The sequence below is a fragment of the Oncorhynchus tshawytscha genome, linkage group LG20, assembly GCF_018296145.1.
Source record: "Oncorhynchus tshawytscha isolate Ot180627B linkage group LG20, Otsh_v2.0, whole genome shotgun sequence".
Taxonomy (NCBI): domain Eukaryota; kingdom Metazoa; phylum Chordata; class Actinopteri; order Salmoniformes; family Salmonidae; genus Oncorhynchus; species Oncorhynchus tshawytscha.
This window is the reverse complement of record NC_056448.1, coordinates 13,076,224-13,095,647: the sequence shown is the minus strand read 5'-3', so window position 1 is coordinate 13,095,647 and position 19,424 is coordinate 13,076,224. Positions and strand designations below refer to the sequence as shown.

The window sequence follows — 19,424 nt, the reverse complement described above, 5'->3', positions numbered from 1 at the left end:
GCTGTGGGGTAGCAGAGAGAACAGTCTGTGACTAGGGTGCCTGGAGTCTTTGGCAATTTTTAAGGCCTTCCTCTGACACTGCCTGGTACAGAGGTCCTGGATGGCAGGAAGCTTGGCCCCAGTGATGTACTACCCTCTGTTGCACCTTGCAATCGGAGGCCAAGCTGTTGCCATACCAGGCGGTGATGGAACCTGTCAGGATGCTCTCGATGGTGCAACTGTATAACTTTTTGAGGATCTGAGGACCCATGCCAAAACTTTTCAGTCTCCTGAGGGGGAATAGGCATTGTTGTGCCCTCATCACGACTGTCCTGGTGTGTTTGGACCATGATAGTTTGTTGGTGATGTGGACACAAAGGAACTTGAAGCCCTCAACTTGCTCCACTACAGCCCCATCGATTAGAATGAGGGTGTTTTCTGCCCTCCATTTCCTGTAGTCCACGATCATCTCCTTTGTCTTGATCACGTTGAGGGAGAGGTTGTTGGCCTTGCACCACACTGCCAGGTCTCTGACCTCCTCCCTATAGGCTGTCTCATTGTTCTCGGTGATCAGGCCTACCACCGTTGTGTCGTCTGCGAACTTAATGATGGTGTTGGAGTCGTGCTTGGCCACACAGTCATGGGTGAACACGGAGTACAGGAGAGGACTAAACACGCACCCTTGAGGGTTGAGGATCAGTGTTGAGGATCAGGGTGACAGATTAGACTATGGTGGTCTGCTTGAAACATGTATGTATTGCAGACTCGGCCAGGGACAGGGTGAAAATGTCATTGAAGAATCTTGCCAGTTTGTCTGTGAATGTTGACCTGTTTAAATGTCTTACTCACATCGGCTAAGGCGAGCGTGATCACACAGTCGTCCAGAACAGCTGGTGCTCTCATGCATGCTTCAGTGTTGCTTGCGTCCCGGTTAGAGTCCTGCTCATTGAAAGCAGCGCGGATGCGGATGTAATCCATGGCTTCTGGTTGGAGTATGTGAGTATGGTCACTGTGGGGATAACGTCATCGATGCACTTATTGATGAAGCCGTGGACGGATATGGTCTACTCCTCAATGCCATCGGATGAGCCCCGGAACATATTCCAGTCTGTGCTAGCAAAACAGTCCTGTAGCTTAGCATCTGCGTCATCTGACCACTTCCGTATTGAGCGAGTCACTGGTACTTCCTGCTTTAGTTTTTGCTATCAGGGGGATAGAATTATCGTCAGATTTACCAAATGGAGGGCGAAATAGAGCTTTTCACGCGTCTCTGTGTGTGGAGTAAAGGTGGTCTTGAGGTTTTTTTGGCTCTGGTTGCACATGTAAAATGCTGGTAGAAATGAGTTAAAACGGATTTAAGTTTCCCTGCATTAAAGTCCTCGGCCACTAGGAGCGCCGACTACGGATGAGCATTTTATTGTTTGCTTATAGTTTTATACAGCTCATTGAGTATGGTCTTAGTGCCAGCATCGGTTTTTGGTGTTAAATAGACAGCTACAAAAAAAAAAAAAGATGAAAACTCTCTCGGTAAATAGTGTGGTCTACAGTTTATCATGAGATACTCCACCTCAGGAGAGCATAACCTTGAGACTTAATTTAGATTTTGCACACCAGCTGTTATTGACAAATAGACACAGACCGCCACCCCTTGTCTTGTCGGAGGCTGCTGTTCTGTCTTGCCGATGCACGGAAAAACCAGCCAACTGTATATTATCCATGTCGTCGGTCAGCCACAACTTGGTGAAACATAAGATATTACAGTTTTTAATGTCCCTTTGGAAGGATAGTCTTGAACGGAGCTCATCCAGTTTATTCTCCAATGATTGCACATTGGCCAATAGGACGGATGGTAGAGGTGGGTTACTCACTCGCCTACGAATTCTAACAAGGCACCTGCGTCTCCTGTATCGGTACCTCCCTGTGTAGAACTTAGTTATGACAAGTTTTTGCTGTTTGGTATCCACTACCATTGCAATATTTGAGATACTGAAATAGAGCATGTGCAACCTGTGCAAAACAATTTAAATTCAAGGTCAAGACAAGTAGAGCGAAGATGATATGTTGATGAAAAATGCATGAGTATCATGAGATGCAGAGGGTGATAGCTGTGCTTGTTTTAATATTGCGTAGAGACTACCTCAGACTGAATCGCTTGTTCCCTCATCATGCTACACCAGAAGATACGGGCCTAACTCCACTTCCCCTCTGTAATAAAATAGTAGGTTTGGCTCAGGGGGAGAGAGGATAAGTAGGTGGCAGAATGCAGAAGGGACCTCAATATCCCTTCCAGGAGGAGACCGCTGGAATATAAAATGTCTAATTAAATTGGTGGTTGATATCTTTACACTATGATGAAAGCCAGCACAGTTCCCTGCTAGGCTTTAAACGTGACAATACCTGTTATTAAAGCTTTGCTGCTGTGACAGGTTTTTCCCAGAAACAATATATTTCATTCAGAAACATAATGTATGAATATTGATATGTTCATAGTCAAGTTGTAGAACCATGCATATAATATGTGTATTAAAAGCTTTGGAAAAAGGATTCCATTTCTTATGGTGCCCATCATAAATGCCAGATATGATTTGAACTTGAAATAATTCTAGATCTCCAAAGTCTACAAGAGATAAATGTTATCTGAAATGTTAAAAGTGATAAATGATACAAGTGGTTTGGTTGGAGTAGTTGGAGATAACCCTGGGAAAGTTCTTCACCTCTGAGGTAAGTCCCACACTGATCAGAGTTATTGATGTCCAAACCCTGGAATCATTCTCCATGGGACATAGCTTGGGTGAAACAGCTAGGAGGCTGGAGAAGGCTAATCAGAGCCCAGCAGACAGTGTTACAGTACTCAGAGTACTGTGACACACTTCCACTTGGCTACAGCCTGCCAGCACAGCCTGGAGCCACATCCCAAAAAAACTCCTGCCATCTGAGCCCAATCTGCCTGTGTGTGTGTGTGTGTGTGTGAGAGAATTAGCATCTCCATAAATGACTGCTGATACCGTTTTAATAATTTAATAATTTTTAAAACAATTACATACAGTATGTTTCTGTGACAGTGTATGAATTTACTGGAAATCTAATACAACAGCATATCTATACTGAACAAAAATATAAATGCAACATGCAACAATTCCATTGATTTTACTGAGTTACAGTTCATATGATGAAATTAGTCAATTGAAATTAATTCATTTGGCCATAATCTATTGATTTCACACGACTGGGAATACAGATCTGTTGGTCACAGATACCTTAAAGACAATGGGCCTCACAAAGAGCCTCAGGATCCTGTTACTGTAATTTTGTGCATTAAAATTGCCATTGATAAAATGAAATTGCGTTCGCTGTCCTTAACTTATGCCTGCCCATACCATAGCCCCACCACCACCATGGGGCACTCTGTTCACAACGTTGACATCAGCAAACCTCTCGCCCACATGACGCCATATACGTGGTCTGCGGTTGTGAGGCCGGTTGGATGTACAAATTCTCTAAAACAACATTGGAGGCGGCTTATGGTAGATAAATTAACATTACATTATCTGGCAACAGCTCTGGTGGACATTCCTGCAGTCAACATGCCAATTGCATGTTGTGTGACAAAACTGTGCAATTTTAGTGGCCTTTTATTGCCCCCCAGCACAAGGTGCACCTGTGTAAGGATCATGCTGTTTAATTAGCTTCTTGATATGCCACACGTGATGGATTATCTTGGCAAAGGAGAAATGCTCACAAACAGGGATGTAAACAAATTTGTGCTCAAAATTTGAGAGAATAATCTTTTCGTGCTTATGGAACATTTCTGGGATCTTTTATTTCAGCTCATGAAACATGCTACCAACACTTTACATGTTGAGTTTATGTTTTTGTTCAGTGTAAATCAAGAGTGCAACAAAACTCACAAAGCACAAGAGTATTGTGCTTTGTGAGATATTTGGTAGAAATGCTCGTTGCCTAAAATTGCATTTCCCATCCTCTAAGATTGATGCTTGTTTGTTCTCTATCGGATGAAAAAAGCAATCAACAATACAGAGAATAAATCAAAATAAGTGTCTCCTTGAAAATAATCCCATTAAGTACAGTATTTCTATTTGTATTTATTATGGATCCCCATGAACTATTGCCAAAACAGCAGCTACTCTTCCTGGGATCCAGCAAAATTAAGGCAGTTATACAATTTTAAAAACATTACAAATCATTCACAACAGATTCCACAGCATATTAAGTGTGTGCCCTCAGGCCCCTATTCTACAACCACATAATATCTACTACCACATATCTGAAGGCTGAAGAATGTACCTTACCTAAAACATCAATGCCTCTTTATCAAACTGTAAATGCTTTGAAATTATGTCTCACAATAATACAGCTGTCATGCTCAGCTTCTTTTGATGTTTGGTTTGTTCCTTTTTTCTTTGTGGTGTCTGATAATTATCTTGGTTGAAGGCATGAGCAGAGGGAGGGAGCGACCATCAAAGCACTCATCCATCCATTTCAGTTGAATATGGCACACCTTCCCTGAGATACAATGCAATTCCTGTTTCATGTGTACCTCACCCATCATCAATAAAACACGGGCAGTGTCAAAGGATTTTACATTTACATCAATGCAAAATGCAATTACGTTGTTGAGTAGGATGCCACAGTATGTGCAATACCAGAGAGGGAAAGTTTAGTACCCTATATGCGGAGATATCGGCTTTAATATCATCCTCTTGCAGGGAAGCTGACTCTAGTAACATAACACAGCAAATAACATTGTAAATAGAACACTTTTTACATGTACAATGCCTCTAGTATAGAAATGCTGAAGGCTAAGGAGGGTGTCTCTCCCAGGTCTTTTAGGGAGAATGCCATGCCATCCTTAGAGATTCATGTGAGCTGTAGAGCTACCAAAAACAACACATGCATTTTAGTAATTTAGCAGACACTATTATCCAGAGCGATTGACAGTAGTGAGTTCATCTTAAGATACCCAGGAGAGACAACACATATCTCATAGGAAGTACATTTTTCCTCAAAGCAGCTATCAGCAAAGTCAGTGCTAGTGGGAAAAAGTCAAGTGCAAGTGTTAGTTCACGAAAGAGGTAGGGTTTCAGAAGTTTTCGGAAGATGGGCAGGGACCCTGCTGTCCTAACATCAGGGGAAAGCTCGTTCCACAGTTTAGGGTGGTAGGACAGAGAAGAGATTTGACTGAGCTGAGCGGGAGCTGACCCACCATAGAGGTGGGAGGGCCAAGCGACCAGAGGTGGGTTGGGGTGTAGGATTTAAGCCTGAAGGTCGGGACGGGCAGTTCCCCTTGCTGCTTCATAGGCAAGCACCAGGGTGTTGAAGTGGATGCTTTCAAGCCAGGAAGGCAGTGGAGTGTGCGGTGACATAGGAGAACTTGGGAAGGTTGAACACTAAGCGGGTTGCAGCGTTCTGGATAAGATTTTTTTTTACATTTATTGTTTCGCTCCACAGCCAACAGAGAGTTGCAGTAGTCCAGACAGGAGATGACAACTACTGCCTAAACCTGTCATGTGGTTGTCTTACTTTGTTACCTTAAGATGAATGCACAAACTCAGTTGCTCTGGATAAAAGCATCTGCTAAATTACTAAAATGTAAAAATGCATCCCCATTCTCCAGAGCAGTGAGCTGTGCATTACACTTCATGGCTACTACAGTATGTGTGATTCAACATGGCATTTATCAGCCTCCAGCCAGTCACCCAGTAGCATCACAGCTCCTGCATGAGTCAACAGAAGACAGCCAGCCATTTACTGGGCTGGATTGATGTTAGGATAGCATCATCCCATCCCTCTTGAATCAACAGATATATGGGTTTACACACTAGGCTGGAGCTATGTCACACATTACCCTGATGAAGTGATGCTCCCATCTTTATGATGGAATGATGCTCCCATCTTTATGATGGTGTGTGTTACCTGTTCAATTTCTGAAACGTTTCAGCACATCATATGCTCGAGAGAAAATCTTCTATTTCGCCCTGTTAGTGAGTACCTACATCTTCGGTAAATCACAGTATTATGGTTCGGGCTGTTCATCAAATTGAATGGCCTCTGCTCTATATTACTGCTGGAGGCTATGAAGAGTGTGGACTCATTTGAATGACAAGCTTGTCAGAACAGCTTGCACTTGGTGAATGTGCTTATTCCATTACAATATCAAAATAATGTTTATTTCCACATGATCAGTATTAATGAGATTTCCTTGCTGAAGGCAACAGTTCCCCTTGAATAGATGGAATTCATAATCTGAAGGATGGGCTGTCACTGTTAGTGTCACTGCAATATTGCCATGTTTCTACGAATGTGGAGGTATCTGATAATAAAGTCTGTGGGAAAAAATGGAATGTAGCGGATTTGATTGCATTAGCTGTGCTCAATGATCTTTCTGTATTTCCTTAGATAAGATATTGAATAAATGACATATTCACATGCAAATCTTGTCTAAATCGTCAAAACCTGATTGAATATATCATCATATTTCCAGCTACATTTGGAAAGCTCACAATGACTCAATGTGATTTGCCAGTGTGGTGTAACTGCATCTTCTTTCATTTGTGTAAGTGAGCAGAGCAGTTTGGCATAAGTGTTTTGTACTCTGAATCCCTCTTTACTAGAGCAGTGGAGGGTCGTACTTACGGAGTTGGCTGTAGTGCATCTTCAGCCATACCTCTTTCAAATCAGACTTTCAAAGTGATTAATACAAGCAATAATTATCACGCAAAAATATCTTCAAGTCTCTCAGATTTTCTAAGTGGGAGTTCATCATCATTGTGTCTGAATTCAGAGTCAGGTTTTTGAGTCTGAGAACAATACTTCGCACCAGGTCTGTCTCAAGGGGGCTCTCTGCCTCCGGAGGTTACCAAGGCAACTAACTGACTCCCAGTTGGCATTGTTATGATCAGAATGGATATTGTACATAAATCTAGGGGCTGAGAGACAAAATGTAACTGGATTCAGGAAGGTGGGCAATTGATGCTAGTTCCTACTTAGTAGGGCTGTTTGAATTTTTGTTTTAAACAATAAACGGGTGTGTTATCTGTAGGCCTAAATATGAATACAAATATTTCATTATGAGCCTAGTTTAGCCAAGGAGAAAGCACTGCGCCATATAAGGAGAAAGACAGGATCCTTTCTGGTTTGCCACGATTGGCTGAGATAATGAAGGGCCTGGATGTGCCAAGAGATGAGTCCTGATTGGTCAGTCATGTCACAGGCTTCTGTCTATAACAGAATGAGGCCTTCCCTGGTCAGAATAGATCATCTTTGCAAACTCAGATTTTTTTTAAAGATACAGCTATGGACTAGAGGTCTTCTCGGGTCCCGGAAATGAGACCCGAACTGAACTGTACCTGCGAAATGCACAACTGACCCGACCTGGTCATTTTTGAAAACAATACCTGACCCAAATTGGATCCTAGTTGGACCAGATCCGCCCGGAACATGTCCAAAATGAGAGAGACCCGGATCCAAGTTGGGTCGGGTCTGTATTGGACCCAAATGGATCCACAACATTTTAAATGCAGCTTCATTGCCGCGCAAGCCAGAAATATGTAGTTGTCTGGCAGTGAAGTTTCACGAGTGCATTTTCTGGTGTATCTAAAATAATGGATTTGTGGTCTATATATGTATTCATATAATGGCATCCCTATAGTTTGATGGTGCATATTATGAGGCTTTCCTTATTTCTGTTTACAAAATATTTGAGTTGGAGGATTTGTTTTATGTGAAGCATGATTGCGTATCAGACAGACCACTGCATAATTAAATTTTGTGTGTAACCTACACTCTAAAAAGAAAAGGTTCCTGGAGTATCCTTTAGGGGTTGTTCAAATTGAAAGTGTGGGGGAACCCCTATAAATTCTTCGAAGAACCCTTTAAAATGGTTCTTCAAAGAACCCCTTTTAATGTATCTTCAAAGAACCTTTTGAAGAACCTTTTGGGGTCCGTTTTTGAACTACCCCTCATGTCCTACCATTATTATTATTATGAATAATAATAGGCATAACAGTAACACAATATTTTAGTTCTCAGTGCTTATCATGATTTTAGTGTCAAAGCAGAAAAGAAAAGTCCAAATATGATGTCAACTCAAAACAGAGACCCAAGTATAATGGGTTGTGTTGATGTTAATGTTGATGTTCTCCATATCCATAGCTAGATATCCATTGAATTGTGTCCATTTTAGAAAGATTTGTACTCATATGAAAAAATAATATCAATATATGATGAACTGATGAACCCCACCTTCTATGGGGTTCTTTGAAGATCCTTTTGGGGGCCATTTTTAGTGCCATGAACCCTAAGGTTCTTCAAAGAACCCCATAGGAGGTGGGGTTCATCGAGGAACCTCCTTAGTTGGTGGGGGTTCTTGCAGGAACATAACTGCCCAACTGAAATATTTCAATTTGAAAGGGCAGCAGGTGCAGGCACTTAACAGACAAATGTAAAGATCTCCTTAATTTAAGGTAAGGTTTGTCCCTTGTTATGATCGAATTGATATTATTTTTTCATATGAGTACAAATCTTTCTAAAATGGACACAATTCAATGGATATCAATGGCACATATTCATGGCACTAAAAATGGCCCCCAAAAGGATCTTCCAAGAACCCCAGAGGAGGTGGGGTTTATTGAGGAACCTTCAATCACAAAGGAGACAGATGGCTTAACAGCACAGCAGTTAGGAATCAACCATATAGGGATTTAAAATGAGAATATTTGAACAACGTGAGTTACATTTTACGGGTTGTAGCACAGGCCAACAGAATAAAGTATTATATTCTCACTGTTGTGTGTAGTTAATGCATCACACACGGCTCGTAATGTAATGATATTACTTATCAGCTCACTCACAGTTCAGGGTGTTGATGAAGGGTCTAATGTTTTGTGAGGTATTTCATATGTATGGCAGTTAGAGCCATCTGCAGGCAAAGCTTTCACACTACAGTCTTATTCCCCAATGGTAAAAATAGGGTCCAAATAAATAAACAGGCACTGATGAGTGAATTAGTCAGCAGAGGACAAGCTTAAAGAAATGTGTTAACGCAATGACTTTTGCTACCATTACTCAACAGAGATGCCTGTAATGTTAGTGAACAAAAGGTTATGGGACATTGGACTGTTGAGCACAACAAAAAAAGATTTGATGAAACATTACATTTGCCCTTATATTTATAGTACCTGTCAAAAGTTAGGACACATCTACTCATTTCAGGGTTTTTCCTTTATTTTTACAATTTTCTACATTGTACAATAATAGTGAAGACATCAAAACTATGAAGTAACACATATGTAATCATGTAGTAACCAAAAAAGTGTTAAACAAATCCAAATATATTTTATATTTGAGATTCTTCAAAGTAGCCACCCTTTACCTTGATGACAGCTTTGTACACTCTTGGCATTCTCTCAACCAGTTTCACCTGGAATGCTTTTCCAACAGTCTTGAAGGAGTTCCCACATATGCTGAGCACTTGTTGGCTCCTTTTCCTTAAATGCTGTGGTAGCCATGCTGGTTAAGTGTGCTTTGAATTCAAAATAAATCACAGACAGTGTCACCAGCAAAGTACCCCCACACCATCACAACTCCTCCTCCATGCTTCATGGTGGGTACCACACATGCGGAGATCATCCGTTCAACTACTCTGCGTCTCATAAAGACACGGCAGTTGGATCTAAAAATCTCAAATTTGGACTCATCAGACCAAAGGACAGATTTCCACCGGTCTCATGTCCATTGCTCATGTTTCTTGGCCCAAGCAAGTCTCTTCTTCTTATTCGTGTCCTTTAGTAGTGGCTTCTTTGAAGCAATTCAACCATGAAGTCTCCTCTGAACAGTTGTGATGTTGAGATGTGGCTGTTACTTGAACTCCGTGAAGCATTTGGGTTGCGATTTCTGAGGCTGGTAACTCTAATGAACTTATCCTCTGCAGCAGAGGTACCTGGGTCTTCCTTTCCTGTGGTGATTCATTATAACGCTTGATGGTTGTTGCGACTGCACTTGAAGAAACTTTCAAAGTTCTTGAAATGCTCTGTATTGACTGACCTTCATCTCTTAAAGTAATGATGGACTGTTGTTTCTCTTTGCTTATTTGAGCTATTCTTGCCATAATATGGCTTGGTCTTTTACCAAATAGGGCTATCTTCTGTATACCCTACCTTGTCACAACACAACTGATTGGCTCAAATGCATTAAGAAGGAAAGAAATTCCACAAATTAACTTTTAACAAGGCACACCTGTTAATTGAAATGCATTCCAGGTGACTGAAATGCATTCCTCATGAATCTGGTTGACAGAATGCCAAGAGTGTGCAAAGCTGTCATCATAAAAAATATATTTTGATTTGTTTAACTCTTTTTTGGTTACTACATGATTCTATATGTGTTATTTCGTAGTTTTGATGTCTTCAATATTATTCTACAATGTAGAAAATAGTACAAATGTTTAAAAATCATGGAATGAGTAGGTGTGTCCAAACTTTTGACTGGTACTGTATATACAGAGTATACACCGCTCTTTTCATGACATAGACTTTACAGGTGAATTCAGGTGAAAGCTATGATCCCTTATTGTTAAATCCACTTTCATCAGTGTAGATGAAGGAGAGGAGACAGGTTAAAGAAGGATATTTAAGCCTTGAGACAGACAGTTGTTACTGCAAAATGAACTCAGTAATGCTGAGGATTGATATCATGGGCATATTGCCAGTGGGGTCACTTCTACTTTATCCTGCTTATCCTCCTGAAATGAGTTGCTTTACTATGTACTGGCTGTCCTGTCTTCTCTTAATTTTCCCAAATCTTTAAAATGCGTTACTACACCACGGTTTCATCCCACTGGGCACAGATATCAATTCAACGATTCAGCCAGTGTGTGCCAAATGGGTCCTTTAATCAAAAAGGGAAGGATTTCAAAGCATTCACAACTCCCTTGAACAAAAGGATTTATCTTTCCCTCTTTAAACCACACTGACGTTACAGTACATGCTCTTTGTTTTTCAGATAATCTCGTGGGAATTGTAATGTGTTCAGTTATTGGAGCAATATTATTAAACTTAATGATAGTAACACTCAGTCAACAGCAGGAAAAAGGAAAGGTACGGTAAAGTGATCTTCATGCAGTTTCTTTTCCTTTACACACTTCCTCTGAAAAATACACATTTTATACTACAGTTGAAGTCGGTAGTATACATACACTTAGGTTGGAGTCATTAAAACTCGTTTTTCAACCACTCTACAAATTACTTGTTAACAAACTATAGTTTTGGCAAGTCGGTTAGGACATCTACTTGGTGCATGACACAAGTGATTTTTCAAACAATTGTTTACAGACAGATTATTTCACTTATAATTCACTGTCTCACAATTCCAGTGGGTCAGAAGTTTACATGCACTAAGTTGACTGTGCCTTTAAACAGCTTGGAAAATTCCACAAAATGTCATCATAGCTTTAGAAGATTCTGATAGGCTAATTGACATAATTTGAGTCAATTGGAGGTGTACCTGTGGATGTACACTGGGACACAACTTCCACACCAACGTCACTACAGACTTTTTTACAGTCAACTACAGTGGGGCAAAAAAGTATTTAGTCAGCCACCAATTGTGCAAGTTCTTCCACTTAAAAAGATGAGAGAGGCCTGTAATTTTCATCATAGGTACACTTCAACTATGACGGACAAAATGAGAATTTTTTTTCCAGAAAATCACATTGTAGGATTTTTAATGAATTTATTTGCAAATTATGGTGGAAAAATATGTATCATCATGCTGCTCTCTTTCCAGCCTTCACCTAGTGCAACTGACAACAAAAATATATTTATTGACGTCTTCACTATCTGGGTTGGGAGCGGTGGTGGGGGCGCGCCCGTGGAAGTGTGTCTCCGGGAGAAGAGCCGAGGGGCCTCTTGAGAGACCAGTGCGATCAATGTTGACGTATGAGATGAATATGTGTGGATGTCTTTGTATTTGACCACACATACATCATTTATTTGTGTTTCATTTATTGTATTTCCTATTATTTCGTTTTTGAAAACCAATGTACAATCAATGTCCAAATACTCATACCTGCATTCTAAATAGTAGGCATTTTAGGTTTGCGAAAATAGAACGTTATACAGTATGTGAAATTTCGAAAATCATGTATGCTTTAAATGCCAGGACGTCATACTAATTTCGCCTTTTCATTTAGTAGAATTTACTGCACACTTTTGAAGAATTCCAGGCTCACCTGTTTTTCACAACCGCTGATAATGAACGAATTGCGTGAATCAATGCAATTGCGCATTAGATGATTCATTTTTAGGATGGGTGAGTCTAGTATGTTGATCTGTTGCTTACTGCATTCGTTTTTACGGAACAGTACATTCAAAATAGCATGTAGTAAGATTAGTACACTGTATGTAGTTTTAGTAAGTAGTAGGCAAAACAGATTTTGGACAGGGCCAATGTGTGTATAGCATATTGCAGTTTGAAAGCACCTTTATTTGAGAATTTATGTCACACCACCACCACCTCTCATCCCCCACCTGTAGAATACAATTGTTGTTATGTTGTATTACTAATATCTGAAAGACAATACACAAATATATAAACACTACGAAACTGCAGCAACAAAACAATTCTCCAACAGTGTCACGACTTCTACCGAAGTCGGTTCCTCTCCTCGTTCGGGTGGTGTTCGGCGGTCGTTCGGGTGGTGTTCGGTGGTCGACGTCAACTGTCTTCTAGCCATCACCGATCCATTTTTCATGTTCCATTTGTCTCGTCTTGTTTTCACACTCACCTGGTTTCAATTTCATAATTACATGTTGTATATTTTCCCTCTGTTTCCCCCATGTCCTTGTCAGGAAATGTTTATTGTAAGTACTCATGCTATGTGTTACTGGTACACTACAGGTTTTATACCCCATGTGTTTGTTGTTTTATATGCCGTTAGTTATATATATATATATTAAACTGCTCTGGCTATTCACCAAGTTCTGCTCTCCTGCGTTTGACTTCCCTGCCACCAGTTACGCACCCCTTACAAACAGCAACTGGCCCAGTTGTTGCAATAGAGGGTACACCAATTCTAGTTTCCATCCTTGCCTGATAGACATATTGTGGCCTTGAAAACTTGGTTTGTGGACTCTAAAGCTAACCAAGGAGAGTTATCAATTATGTATGGGAGAGAGAGAGAACACTAAGTGGGACTTCACCCCAGGGAGTTGTTGAATGGAGAGAGCCTGAGTTGTTGACATTATGTAGATAATCCCTTTCATGACCCTCCTAAAACACACTGGCGCAGGCTTATTAGGTCCATTCCCCTCTGACAGTGAGTGAGGGGACAGAGAGTCGCACCCAGGGGTAAAGCAGGGCAAACCAGAGGAAAGGCCTACAGGCTCTTCATATCAACATTCCTCACTACCTCTCTATTGCGTCAGTCTTTCCATTAGAACTCCATCACTCCCGTCAGATGCAGGAGCAACAGTGTCAACATGTAAGTGAATGTTACATGCCCATAGATGTAGAAGTTGAAGTCACTGCAAAATAACCTATTAGGTGTCAGTAAACCATGGCTCCGACAGTGGGTTAACCAGAGAAGTCATGTTTAGGAGTTTGGGGCTGGAACTAACAGTTTCCCCCTCGTTCCTACAGTAGCTGAAGAGTTGCTTAGCAGCTTCTGCGCTGAATGGACATGCTGTCCCTGTACATAGCTGAACGGTGTGATTACTATGGAGAAAACAAAGAGCACCAGTATGTGACAAGACTGCAGAGGCCAAGTGCTGAAGAAACCCCATCGTTGCTGCACCCTGAGTCATCCACCAACTACTTGCCATTTACGCCTTGGAGCTATAAATACACATACATAAGATTTATTCTCTCCAGGTCCCAGGGCAACAGAGGAGCAACACCACTGCCCCAACCATGCCAATCAACTCATTGTCATGCCATGGATAAGACTTACTCTTTGATACGTTCTAGAATGGATCAACTGGGTATATAAAGGGTGTGAGTGATGCTCCACAGCTGAACAAAGTCTGATTGTCCAAGGCAGTCCTTCCCACTATGAGCCAGCCTTCCTGAACTGTTTGGGGGAAAATATTGCTGCCCTTTTGTGTGTTGAGTAAGTCATTAAACCTGACTTAGTCATTGCAATTAGTCAAAGATTAAATTACATTAGCTAGCCAGGGGAAAACCAAGAGAGGAAACAGTTTTTTCCCCCTAGTACCACTCTCAGGCCATTCCGAAGTCATGGCTGACCACAACAAGGTATTACCGCGTCCTCTTTTCCGCCGAGATGTAAACTGGGATCCTTTCCGTGAGTGGACACAGCCTAGCCGCATGATCATGGAGCAGGACTTTGGCCTCCCTCCTTTCCTGGATCCAGGCGATGTGAGCTGGATAGACTGGGCTAGGAGGAGACTGGCATCATCCTCCTGGCCAGGGTACACACGCCATCCCCTCTTCACCCCCAGCACTGCTCTCCCTGCTGCAGTGGCACCCCAGACCGCAGCCAGACTTCAGAGACAACTGTCTGGAGGAGTGTCAGAGATCAGGACAGGACAGGACAGCTGGAGGATCACACTGGATGTCAATCACTTTTCACCAGAGGAGATATCAATCAAAACCAAGGGAGGCTTCCTGGAGATTACAGGTACTAACATTATTTCTCTAATCGGAGAAACCAGAATATGGTGGCAGTTTGAACATTCATTGTTACTAAAAATGTTGGACAATTAACTGATGAAAATTGTTATAGAGGTCTCACGTCAACACGTCCACATGCTCCTTCAATTATTGTCTCAACTTATATTTTCAGGTCAACACGAAGAAAGGGAGGACGAGCATGGATCAGTCTCAAGGTGCTTTACAAGAAAATACAAGTAAGTTCTAATAGAAAATAAAGTCCCTCACAATGCTGTGACAAAGACATACCGGTAATGAAAGTAAGAATTCAAAAGAATTGAACGTCTTTGCTGTTGATTGCTACAGGAAGGCATTCTAAATGGTTTCCCTCGGTTTAATTACATTTGTAAAATACAGATGACAAGCAGTCTATTGAATCACAGTAAACAAGTCCTTGCCTGTCTGTGTTGTAAGCGGATTGTTGTTGTGGGTTTGTTGAAGGCTGCCCCCTGGTGTGGACTTGCAGCACGTCAGCTCATCTCTGTCTGGTGAAGGGATTCTCTTGGTAGAAGCACCCCTCCCAGGCTTAACTACCACCATCCTCCCCAGTGACATGGTCATCCCCATTCAGATCAAGCACGAGTGTGAGGGGAAAGAGTGAATCCAGTGATCCATTACAACTAGATGTAAAGCTTGGGGTAGAGCTTTAAAGCTGATGTCGGCGTTGATAACTTTTGACAACATTCTTTTGAATTAAGCCTTGGTCATTTATGATGACAAACATAGTGGCTTCTATTGCTATTGAAACACCATCACTTTATTTACTCTCACTCGAACTACACGTGTGGCATGTTTTTCTATGTATTATGTTAAATCATTTCCCGCAAAGACTAGCAAAACCAAGATAAAGTGAAAAATCAAGACTGTTGAAATGTACTTTCTCATTTGTCAAATGATAGATCATCTGGGAGTCAACATGACCACGCTTAATAAAGCTGTTCTTAATAAAGATGTTCATGACTGTTAATAAAACAGTTCTGCAAGGCATACATTTCAACGTGATCTATTTCTATGAATTGAATCTCCTTTGAATCAAAGCAATAAACAATCCATGGCAAAATGACACATATTAAGGAGGGCTGGGGGCTCTTATGTATGCAGTGTCTGTCTTTGTATTAGAACTGCTGCCTGTGTACACACATTACTCTAAATTAGACCTGGAAGTAGTAGAACGTTTTAAATGAGTCCAAACCAAAATAACTACTGTGTAAATACAGTATAAAGTGAAGTAATTTCCATTTGAGTTATTTATCAGACACTCTTATCCAGAGTAACTTACTGTTATTGCATTCACTAACTGAATGCACCAGGTACAACAACCACATAAGTCAAAGTAAGCAAACTTCCTCAATAAAGCAGACAAGTGTTAGTGCAAGAAAGGTAAGTACAACGCTAGGGTGTGGGTCCCCCCCCCCCCATTCTCTTCTCTCATTTCCCTCAAACTCTTGCCTACTTGACCCAAATTGACCCTAAAGGATTTGGCAAATGATCCTGATGGTGGCACTGTTCCCCTGCAATTGTCTTAAGCCTTGAAGTTTGACAGGTTTATGCTAAGAACCCTGTTTAAATACATTAGAGATATACTTGATGTGTGCTCCGAAATCTTATATTCATTGGTGTGGGCGTGTTGACCCATGTCAGAGGCTACAACGTCCAGTCGTCCACGAACAGGAGTTGAAACCCTCTCAGCTGGTACACTGTGACAAATCACGTACAAAGCATTTGGTCAGTAGAGACAGTGAGCAACATCGATGGATACCTCCAGCCTGAAAACATCTAATGGTACTGTAAAACCTCCGATTTCGTCTGAGGCCGTGAAATGTGTTGATTATGACATCATTTGATTTTTTTCTATTGTGTTAATATATTAATAATGTTAAAGACAATGCAAGTAATCTACTCTCAGAATTTTGACATGACAGTTTTACAGTGGTCTGCAAACCAAAATATTTAAATGTAATCTGTCCTGTACTTGTACTAGGTGCCACAACCTGTCATTGGCCTGTCAGGTAATGTTCTGTTGTCTGATATCACTGCAATTCAGAAGAACCTGAAGTGCAGATGAATGGTTTAGTACTTACACTGAGGGAATGTGACGACTTCACCCAAAGCAAGGTGACACAGATACTTTTTCTGCCTTTTGATGTCAGTTATCATAGACACTGGCCCACTGTTAAGTCACATGTTAATTGTGGTTCTATACATTGGGCCTAATGTAAATGTGACGATTTACCTCAGGTACTGGAAGAAAGAAAATGATGTATGGCTACAAGACTTGTGTCCAGAAGAGCAGAAGAGGAGTGGGGCTTGACCCAGACAATCCTATGTTTGTATCAAAGGAAACTCTTCATAGTGCCTTCAGCTCCATAGGTGTTCTGCTACTGATAGAATGTGCAGTGAAATCAACAAATAGGGATTAACACCCATAAACCACTGGAAGCACCAGGAGTACAGTCTGTGTCAGCTGAATATCATGTTTGCGTTAGTTATCCTTTCCAAATATGACTGACTATTTCTGTCAGTGTAAGAATCCATAAGACCTTTGGAACATTGCCACGGTGTGGCCGTTTCTCTCTCAGGCTGATACAGAGAGACTCATCCATGCTTTTATTATACTGTAAGGCTCTCCTGTCTGGTCTACCTAAGAAAGCCATTGGTCAACTGCAAAACATACAGAATGGTGCAGCACGGGAACTGACCAAGACCAGACGGAGAGCAGAGAGACTCATCCATGCTTTTATTACAAGCAAGCTTGACTACTGTAAGGCTCTCCTGTCTGGTCTACCTAAGAAAGCCACCAGTTTTAAGATCTCTGCCTGTGAGTTTTAGAATTCATTTTCAGATGATTCTATTGGTTGTAAATCAATCCATGATTGTGCACCCCAATAGATGCCAGACATGCGTTTAAAGTTATGTGCCCAGTAGGTCCCTCAGGTATTCTGGCACTGGCTTTTAACTGTCCCAAAGGAAAACTGTTGACATTTTTAAAAGAGATCTTAAAACACACCTTTTTAGCTTGCTTTTCCCTTAGGGTGCTTTTTAGTCGTTCAGTTTCTTATTGTTATTCTTTAGTTTTTTTATCCTGTTATGTTTGTTGTGTAGTAAATATTTCAGTTTTTATTTTCATTGTTTTTATTATTTTGTTGCTATGAATTACATTGTGTTCCTGTGTGAAATGTGCTGTATAAATAAAGCTTGATTTGATATTAACTTGCATTAGGCCTATATTATGAATGAAAAATAAATATGTACATTCTCTCTGCTCGACAAGACTAGGCTTACTACATTTGTTATTAACATATGTATGCAAGCACATGTTTTATTAACCAAAAATACATATCCTTTTGGACATGTTCGGCAGCTGATTTTCCAGGTGATTTCCCCAGTGTCAAGTTACTGTAAGTAGAAAAATGCAGGCCTCTTTTGATGGACTAAAGCCAGGGTAACCCAACTTTCAATTACTTTACTTACTGTGATCCCAGTCAATAAAACGAATATCAAATGTTTAAATGTCCATGCATCCTTTTGGAGTTGTGGTGTGAGAGATGTTTTAAGTGGGGCTGATGGTGTTGACATTTGGTGCGGCACTACTGGTAGTAGGAGTAAATATCAGAGGCATGGGTTGCCTTGTGTTACCCGCTCTAAATTCTAACCCTCATGTCTCAAAGATATATAACTGATCCCTTGCAGTAGAAATGTGAAGATCTTATCAGTTATAGAACTAAATAAGCTAGTCATTTACCCCACCCGTCATACTTTTCTATCCATAGCATGTGACAAAAAGTGGTGGCATGATATTCAAATGGGAAAGGCCAAATATGGTTGACAGTGAGGCATGCTTTCCTCAATTGAATGGATACATCTGTACGAGCCACAATCTGTAAGATTTCCAGTCACTCCTTGATTTTTTTAACACGACTTATTTAATGCCACAAGGCTTGATATACAGTATCATGTGTGTATAAGTGATTTAAATTAGATGGACCTTGACCTATTTTCCTGGACTGGGAGTTATAGTGTTCCTTGATTTGGGATTTGAAATGAGAGAAGCTTGCTGATTACTGTTTAATGAGAAGTTATACAATTTAAATACCCAGGCCAGTGTTCCTGACAGGGATTTTCATCATGGACAATGAGTGCTGCCTAAAACAAAGGACTAATGTGGCAGATGAGTGATATTGGTTATATAATAAGGATAAAGCTCAGCAAGTAAGGAAGGGTTGACAACTAAATTAACAGCACACTTTGACCAGGCAGAATAAACTGTTGTTTTTCTTACGGAATTAGTTCTAGTTAAATTGACAATATTATAGGTTACAATATTTTTCATAGCTTACGTAGACCTAAGAACTACTACAACCATTAATTATTTAGTAAAGTTATATTTGAAAGGCATTTATATCTTATTATATGGCTTTTTTTAAGGCAAAGAACACGGCAACAGAGATCCAACATTGTCACCTGTAAATACAGGCTGGTCTCATACACTAGATGTAACATAGTAAACATATGGTTACATGAGACAGATGGTTACCTTAGGCAAAAACTGAAGTAGGGTGGTTGGTCACGGTGGATGAGCGTAGTGAACGTTTAGCAACCCAAAGATTTCAACTACTTAGTACTTTTGACCTACTTTGCAACTACTTAGCATGTTAGCTAACCCTTATCCTAACCTTAACCCTTTTAGCTAACCCTTCCCCTAACCCTAACTCTTTTAGCTAAACATTCCCCTAACCTTAACCATTTAACCTAACTCA

General features: G+C 40.7%; 1 protein-coding gene across 1 annotated transcript; it reads left to right on the top strand.

The window, feature by feature from the left end:
• Window positions 1-13,882: 13,882 nt before the first annotated feature.
• On the top strand, window positions 13,883-15,654 carry LOC112219464 (heat shock protein beta-1). Its single transcript, XM_024380729.2, has 3 exons — window positions 13,883-14,635; window positions 14,801-14,864; window positions 15,109-15,654. Exons 1-3 carry the CDS (start codon window positions 14,233-14,235, stop codon window positions 15,266-15,268), a joined length of 627 nt encoding a protein of 208 aa, XP_024236497.1. The 5' UTR covers window positions 13,883-14,232; the 3' UTR covers window positions 15,269-15,654.
• Window positions 15,655-19,424: the final 3,770 nt, after the last annotated feature.

Bases quoted from the DNA above. Each gene is read 5' to 3' on its own strand.
- LOC112219464 (XM_024380729.2), top strand. From the start codon at position 14,233: ATGGCTGACCACAACAAGGTATTACCGCGTCCTCTTTTCCGCCGAGAT. The intron at 14,636-14,800 runs GTACTAACATTA...TTATATTTTCAG, and splicing joins AGGCTTCCTGGAGATTACAG to GTCAACACGAAGAAAGGGAG. The intron at 14,865-15,108 runs GTAAGTTCTAAT...GGTTTGTTGAAG, and splicing joins TGCTTTACAAGAAAATACAA to GCTGCCCCCTGGTGTGGACT.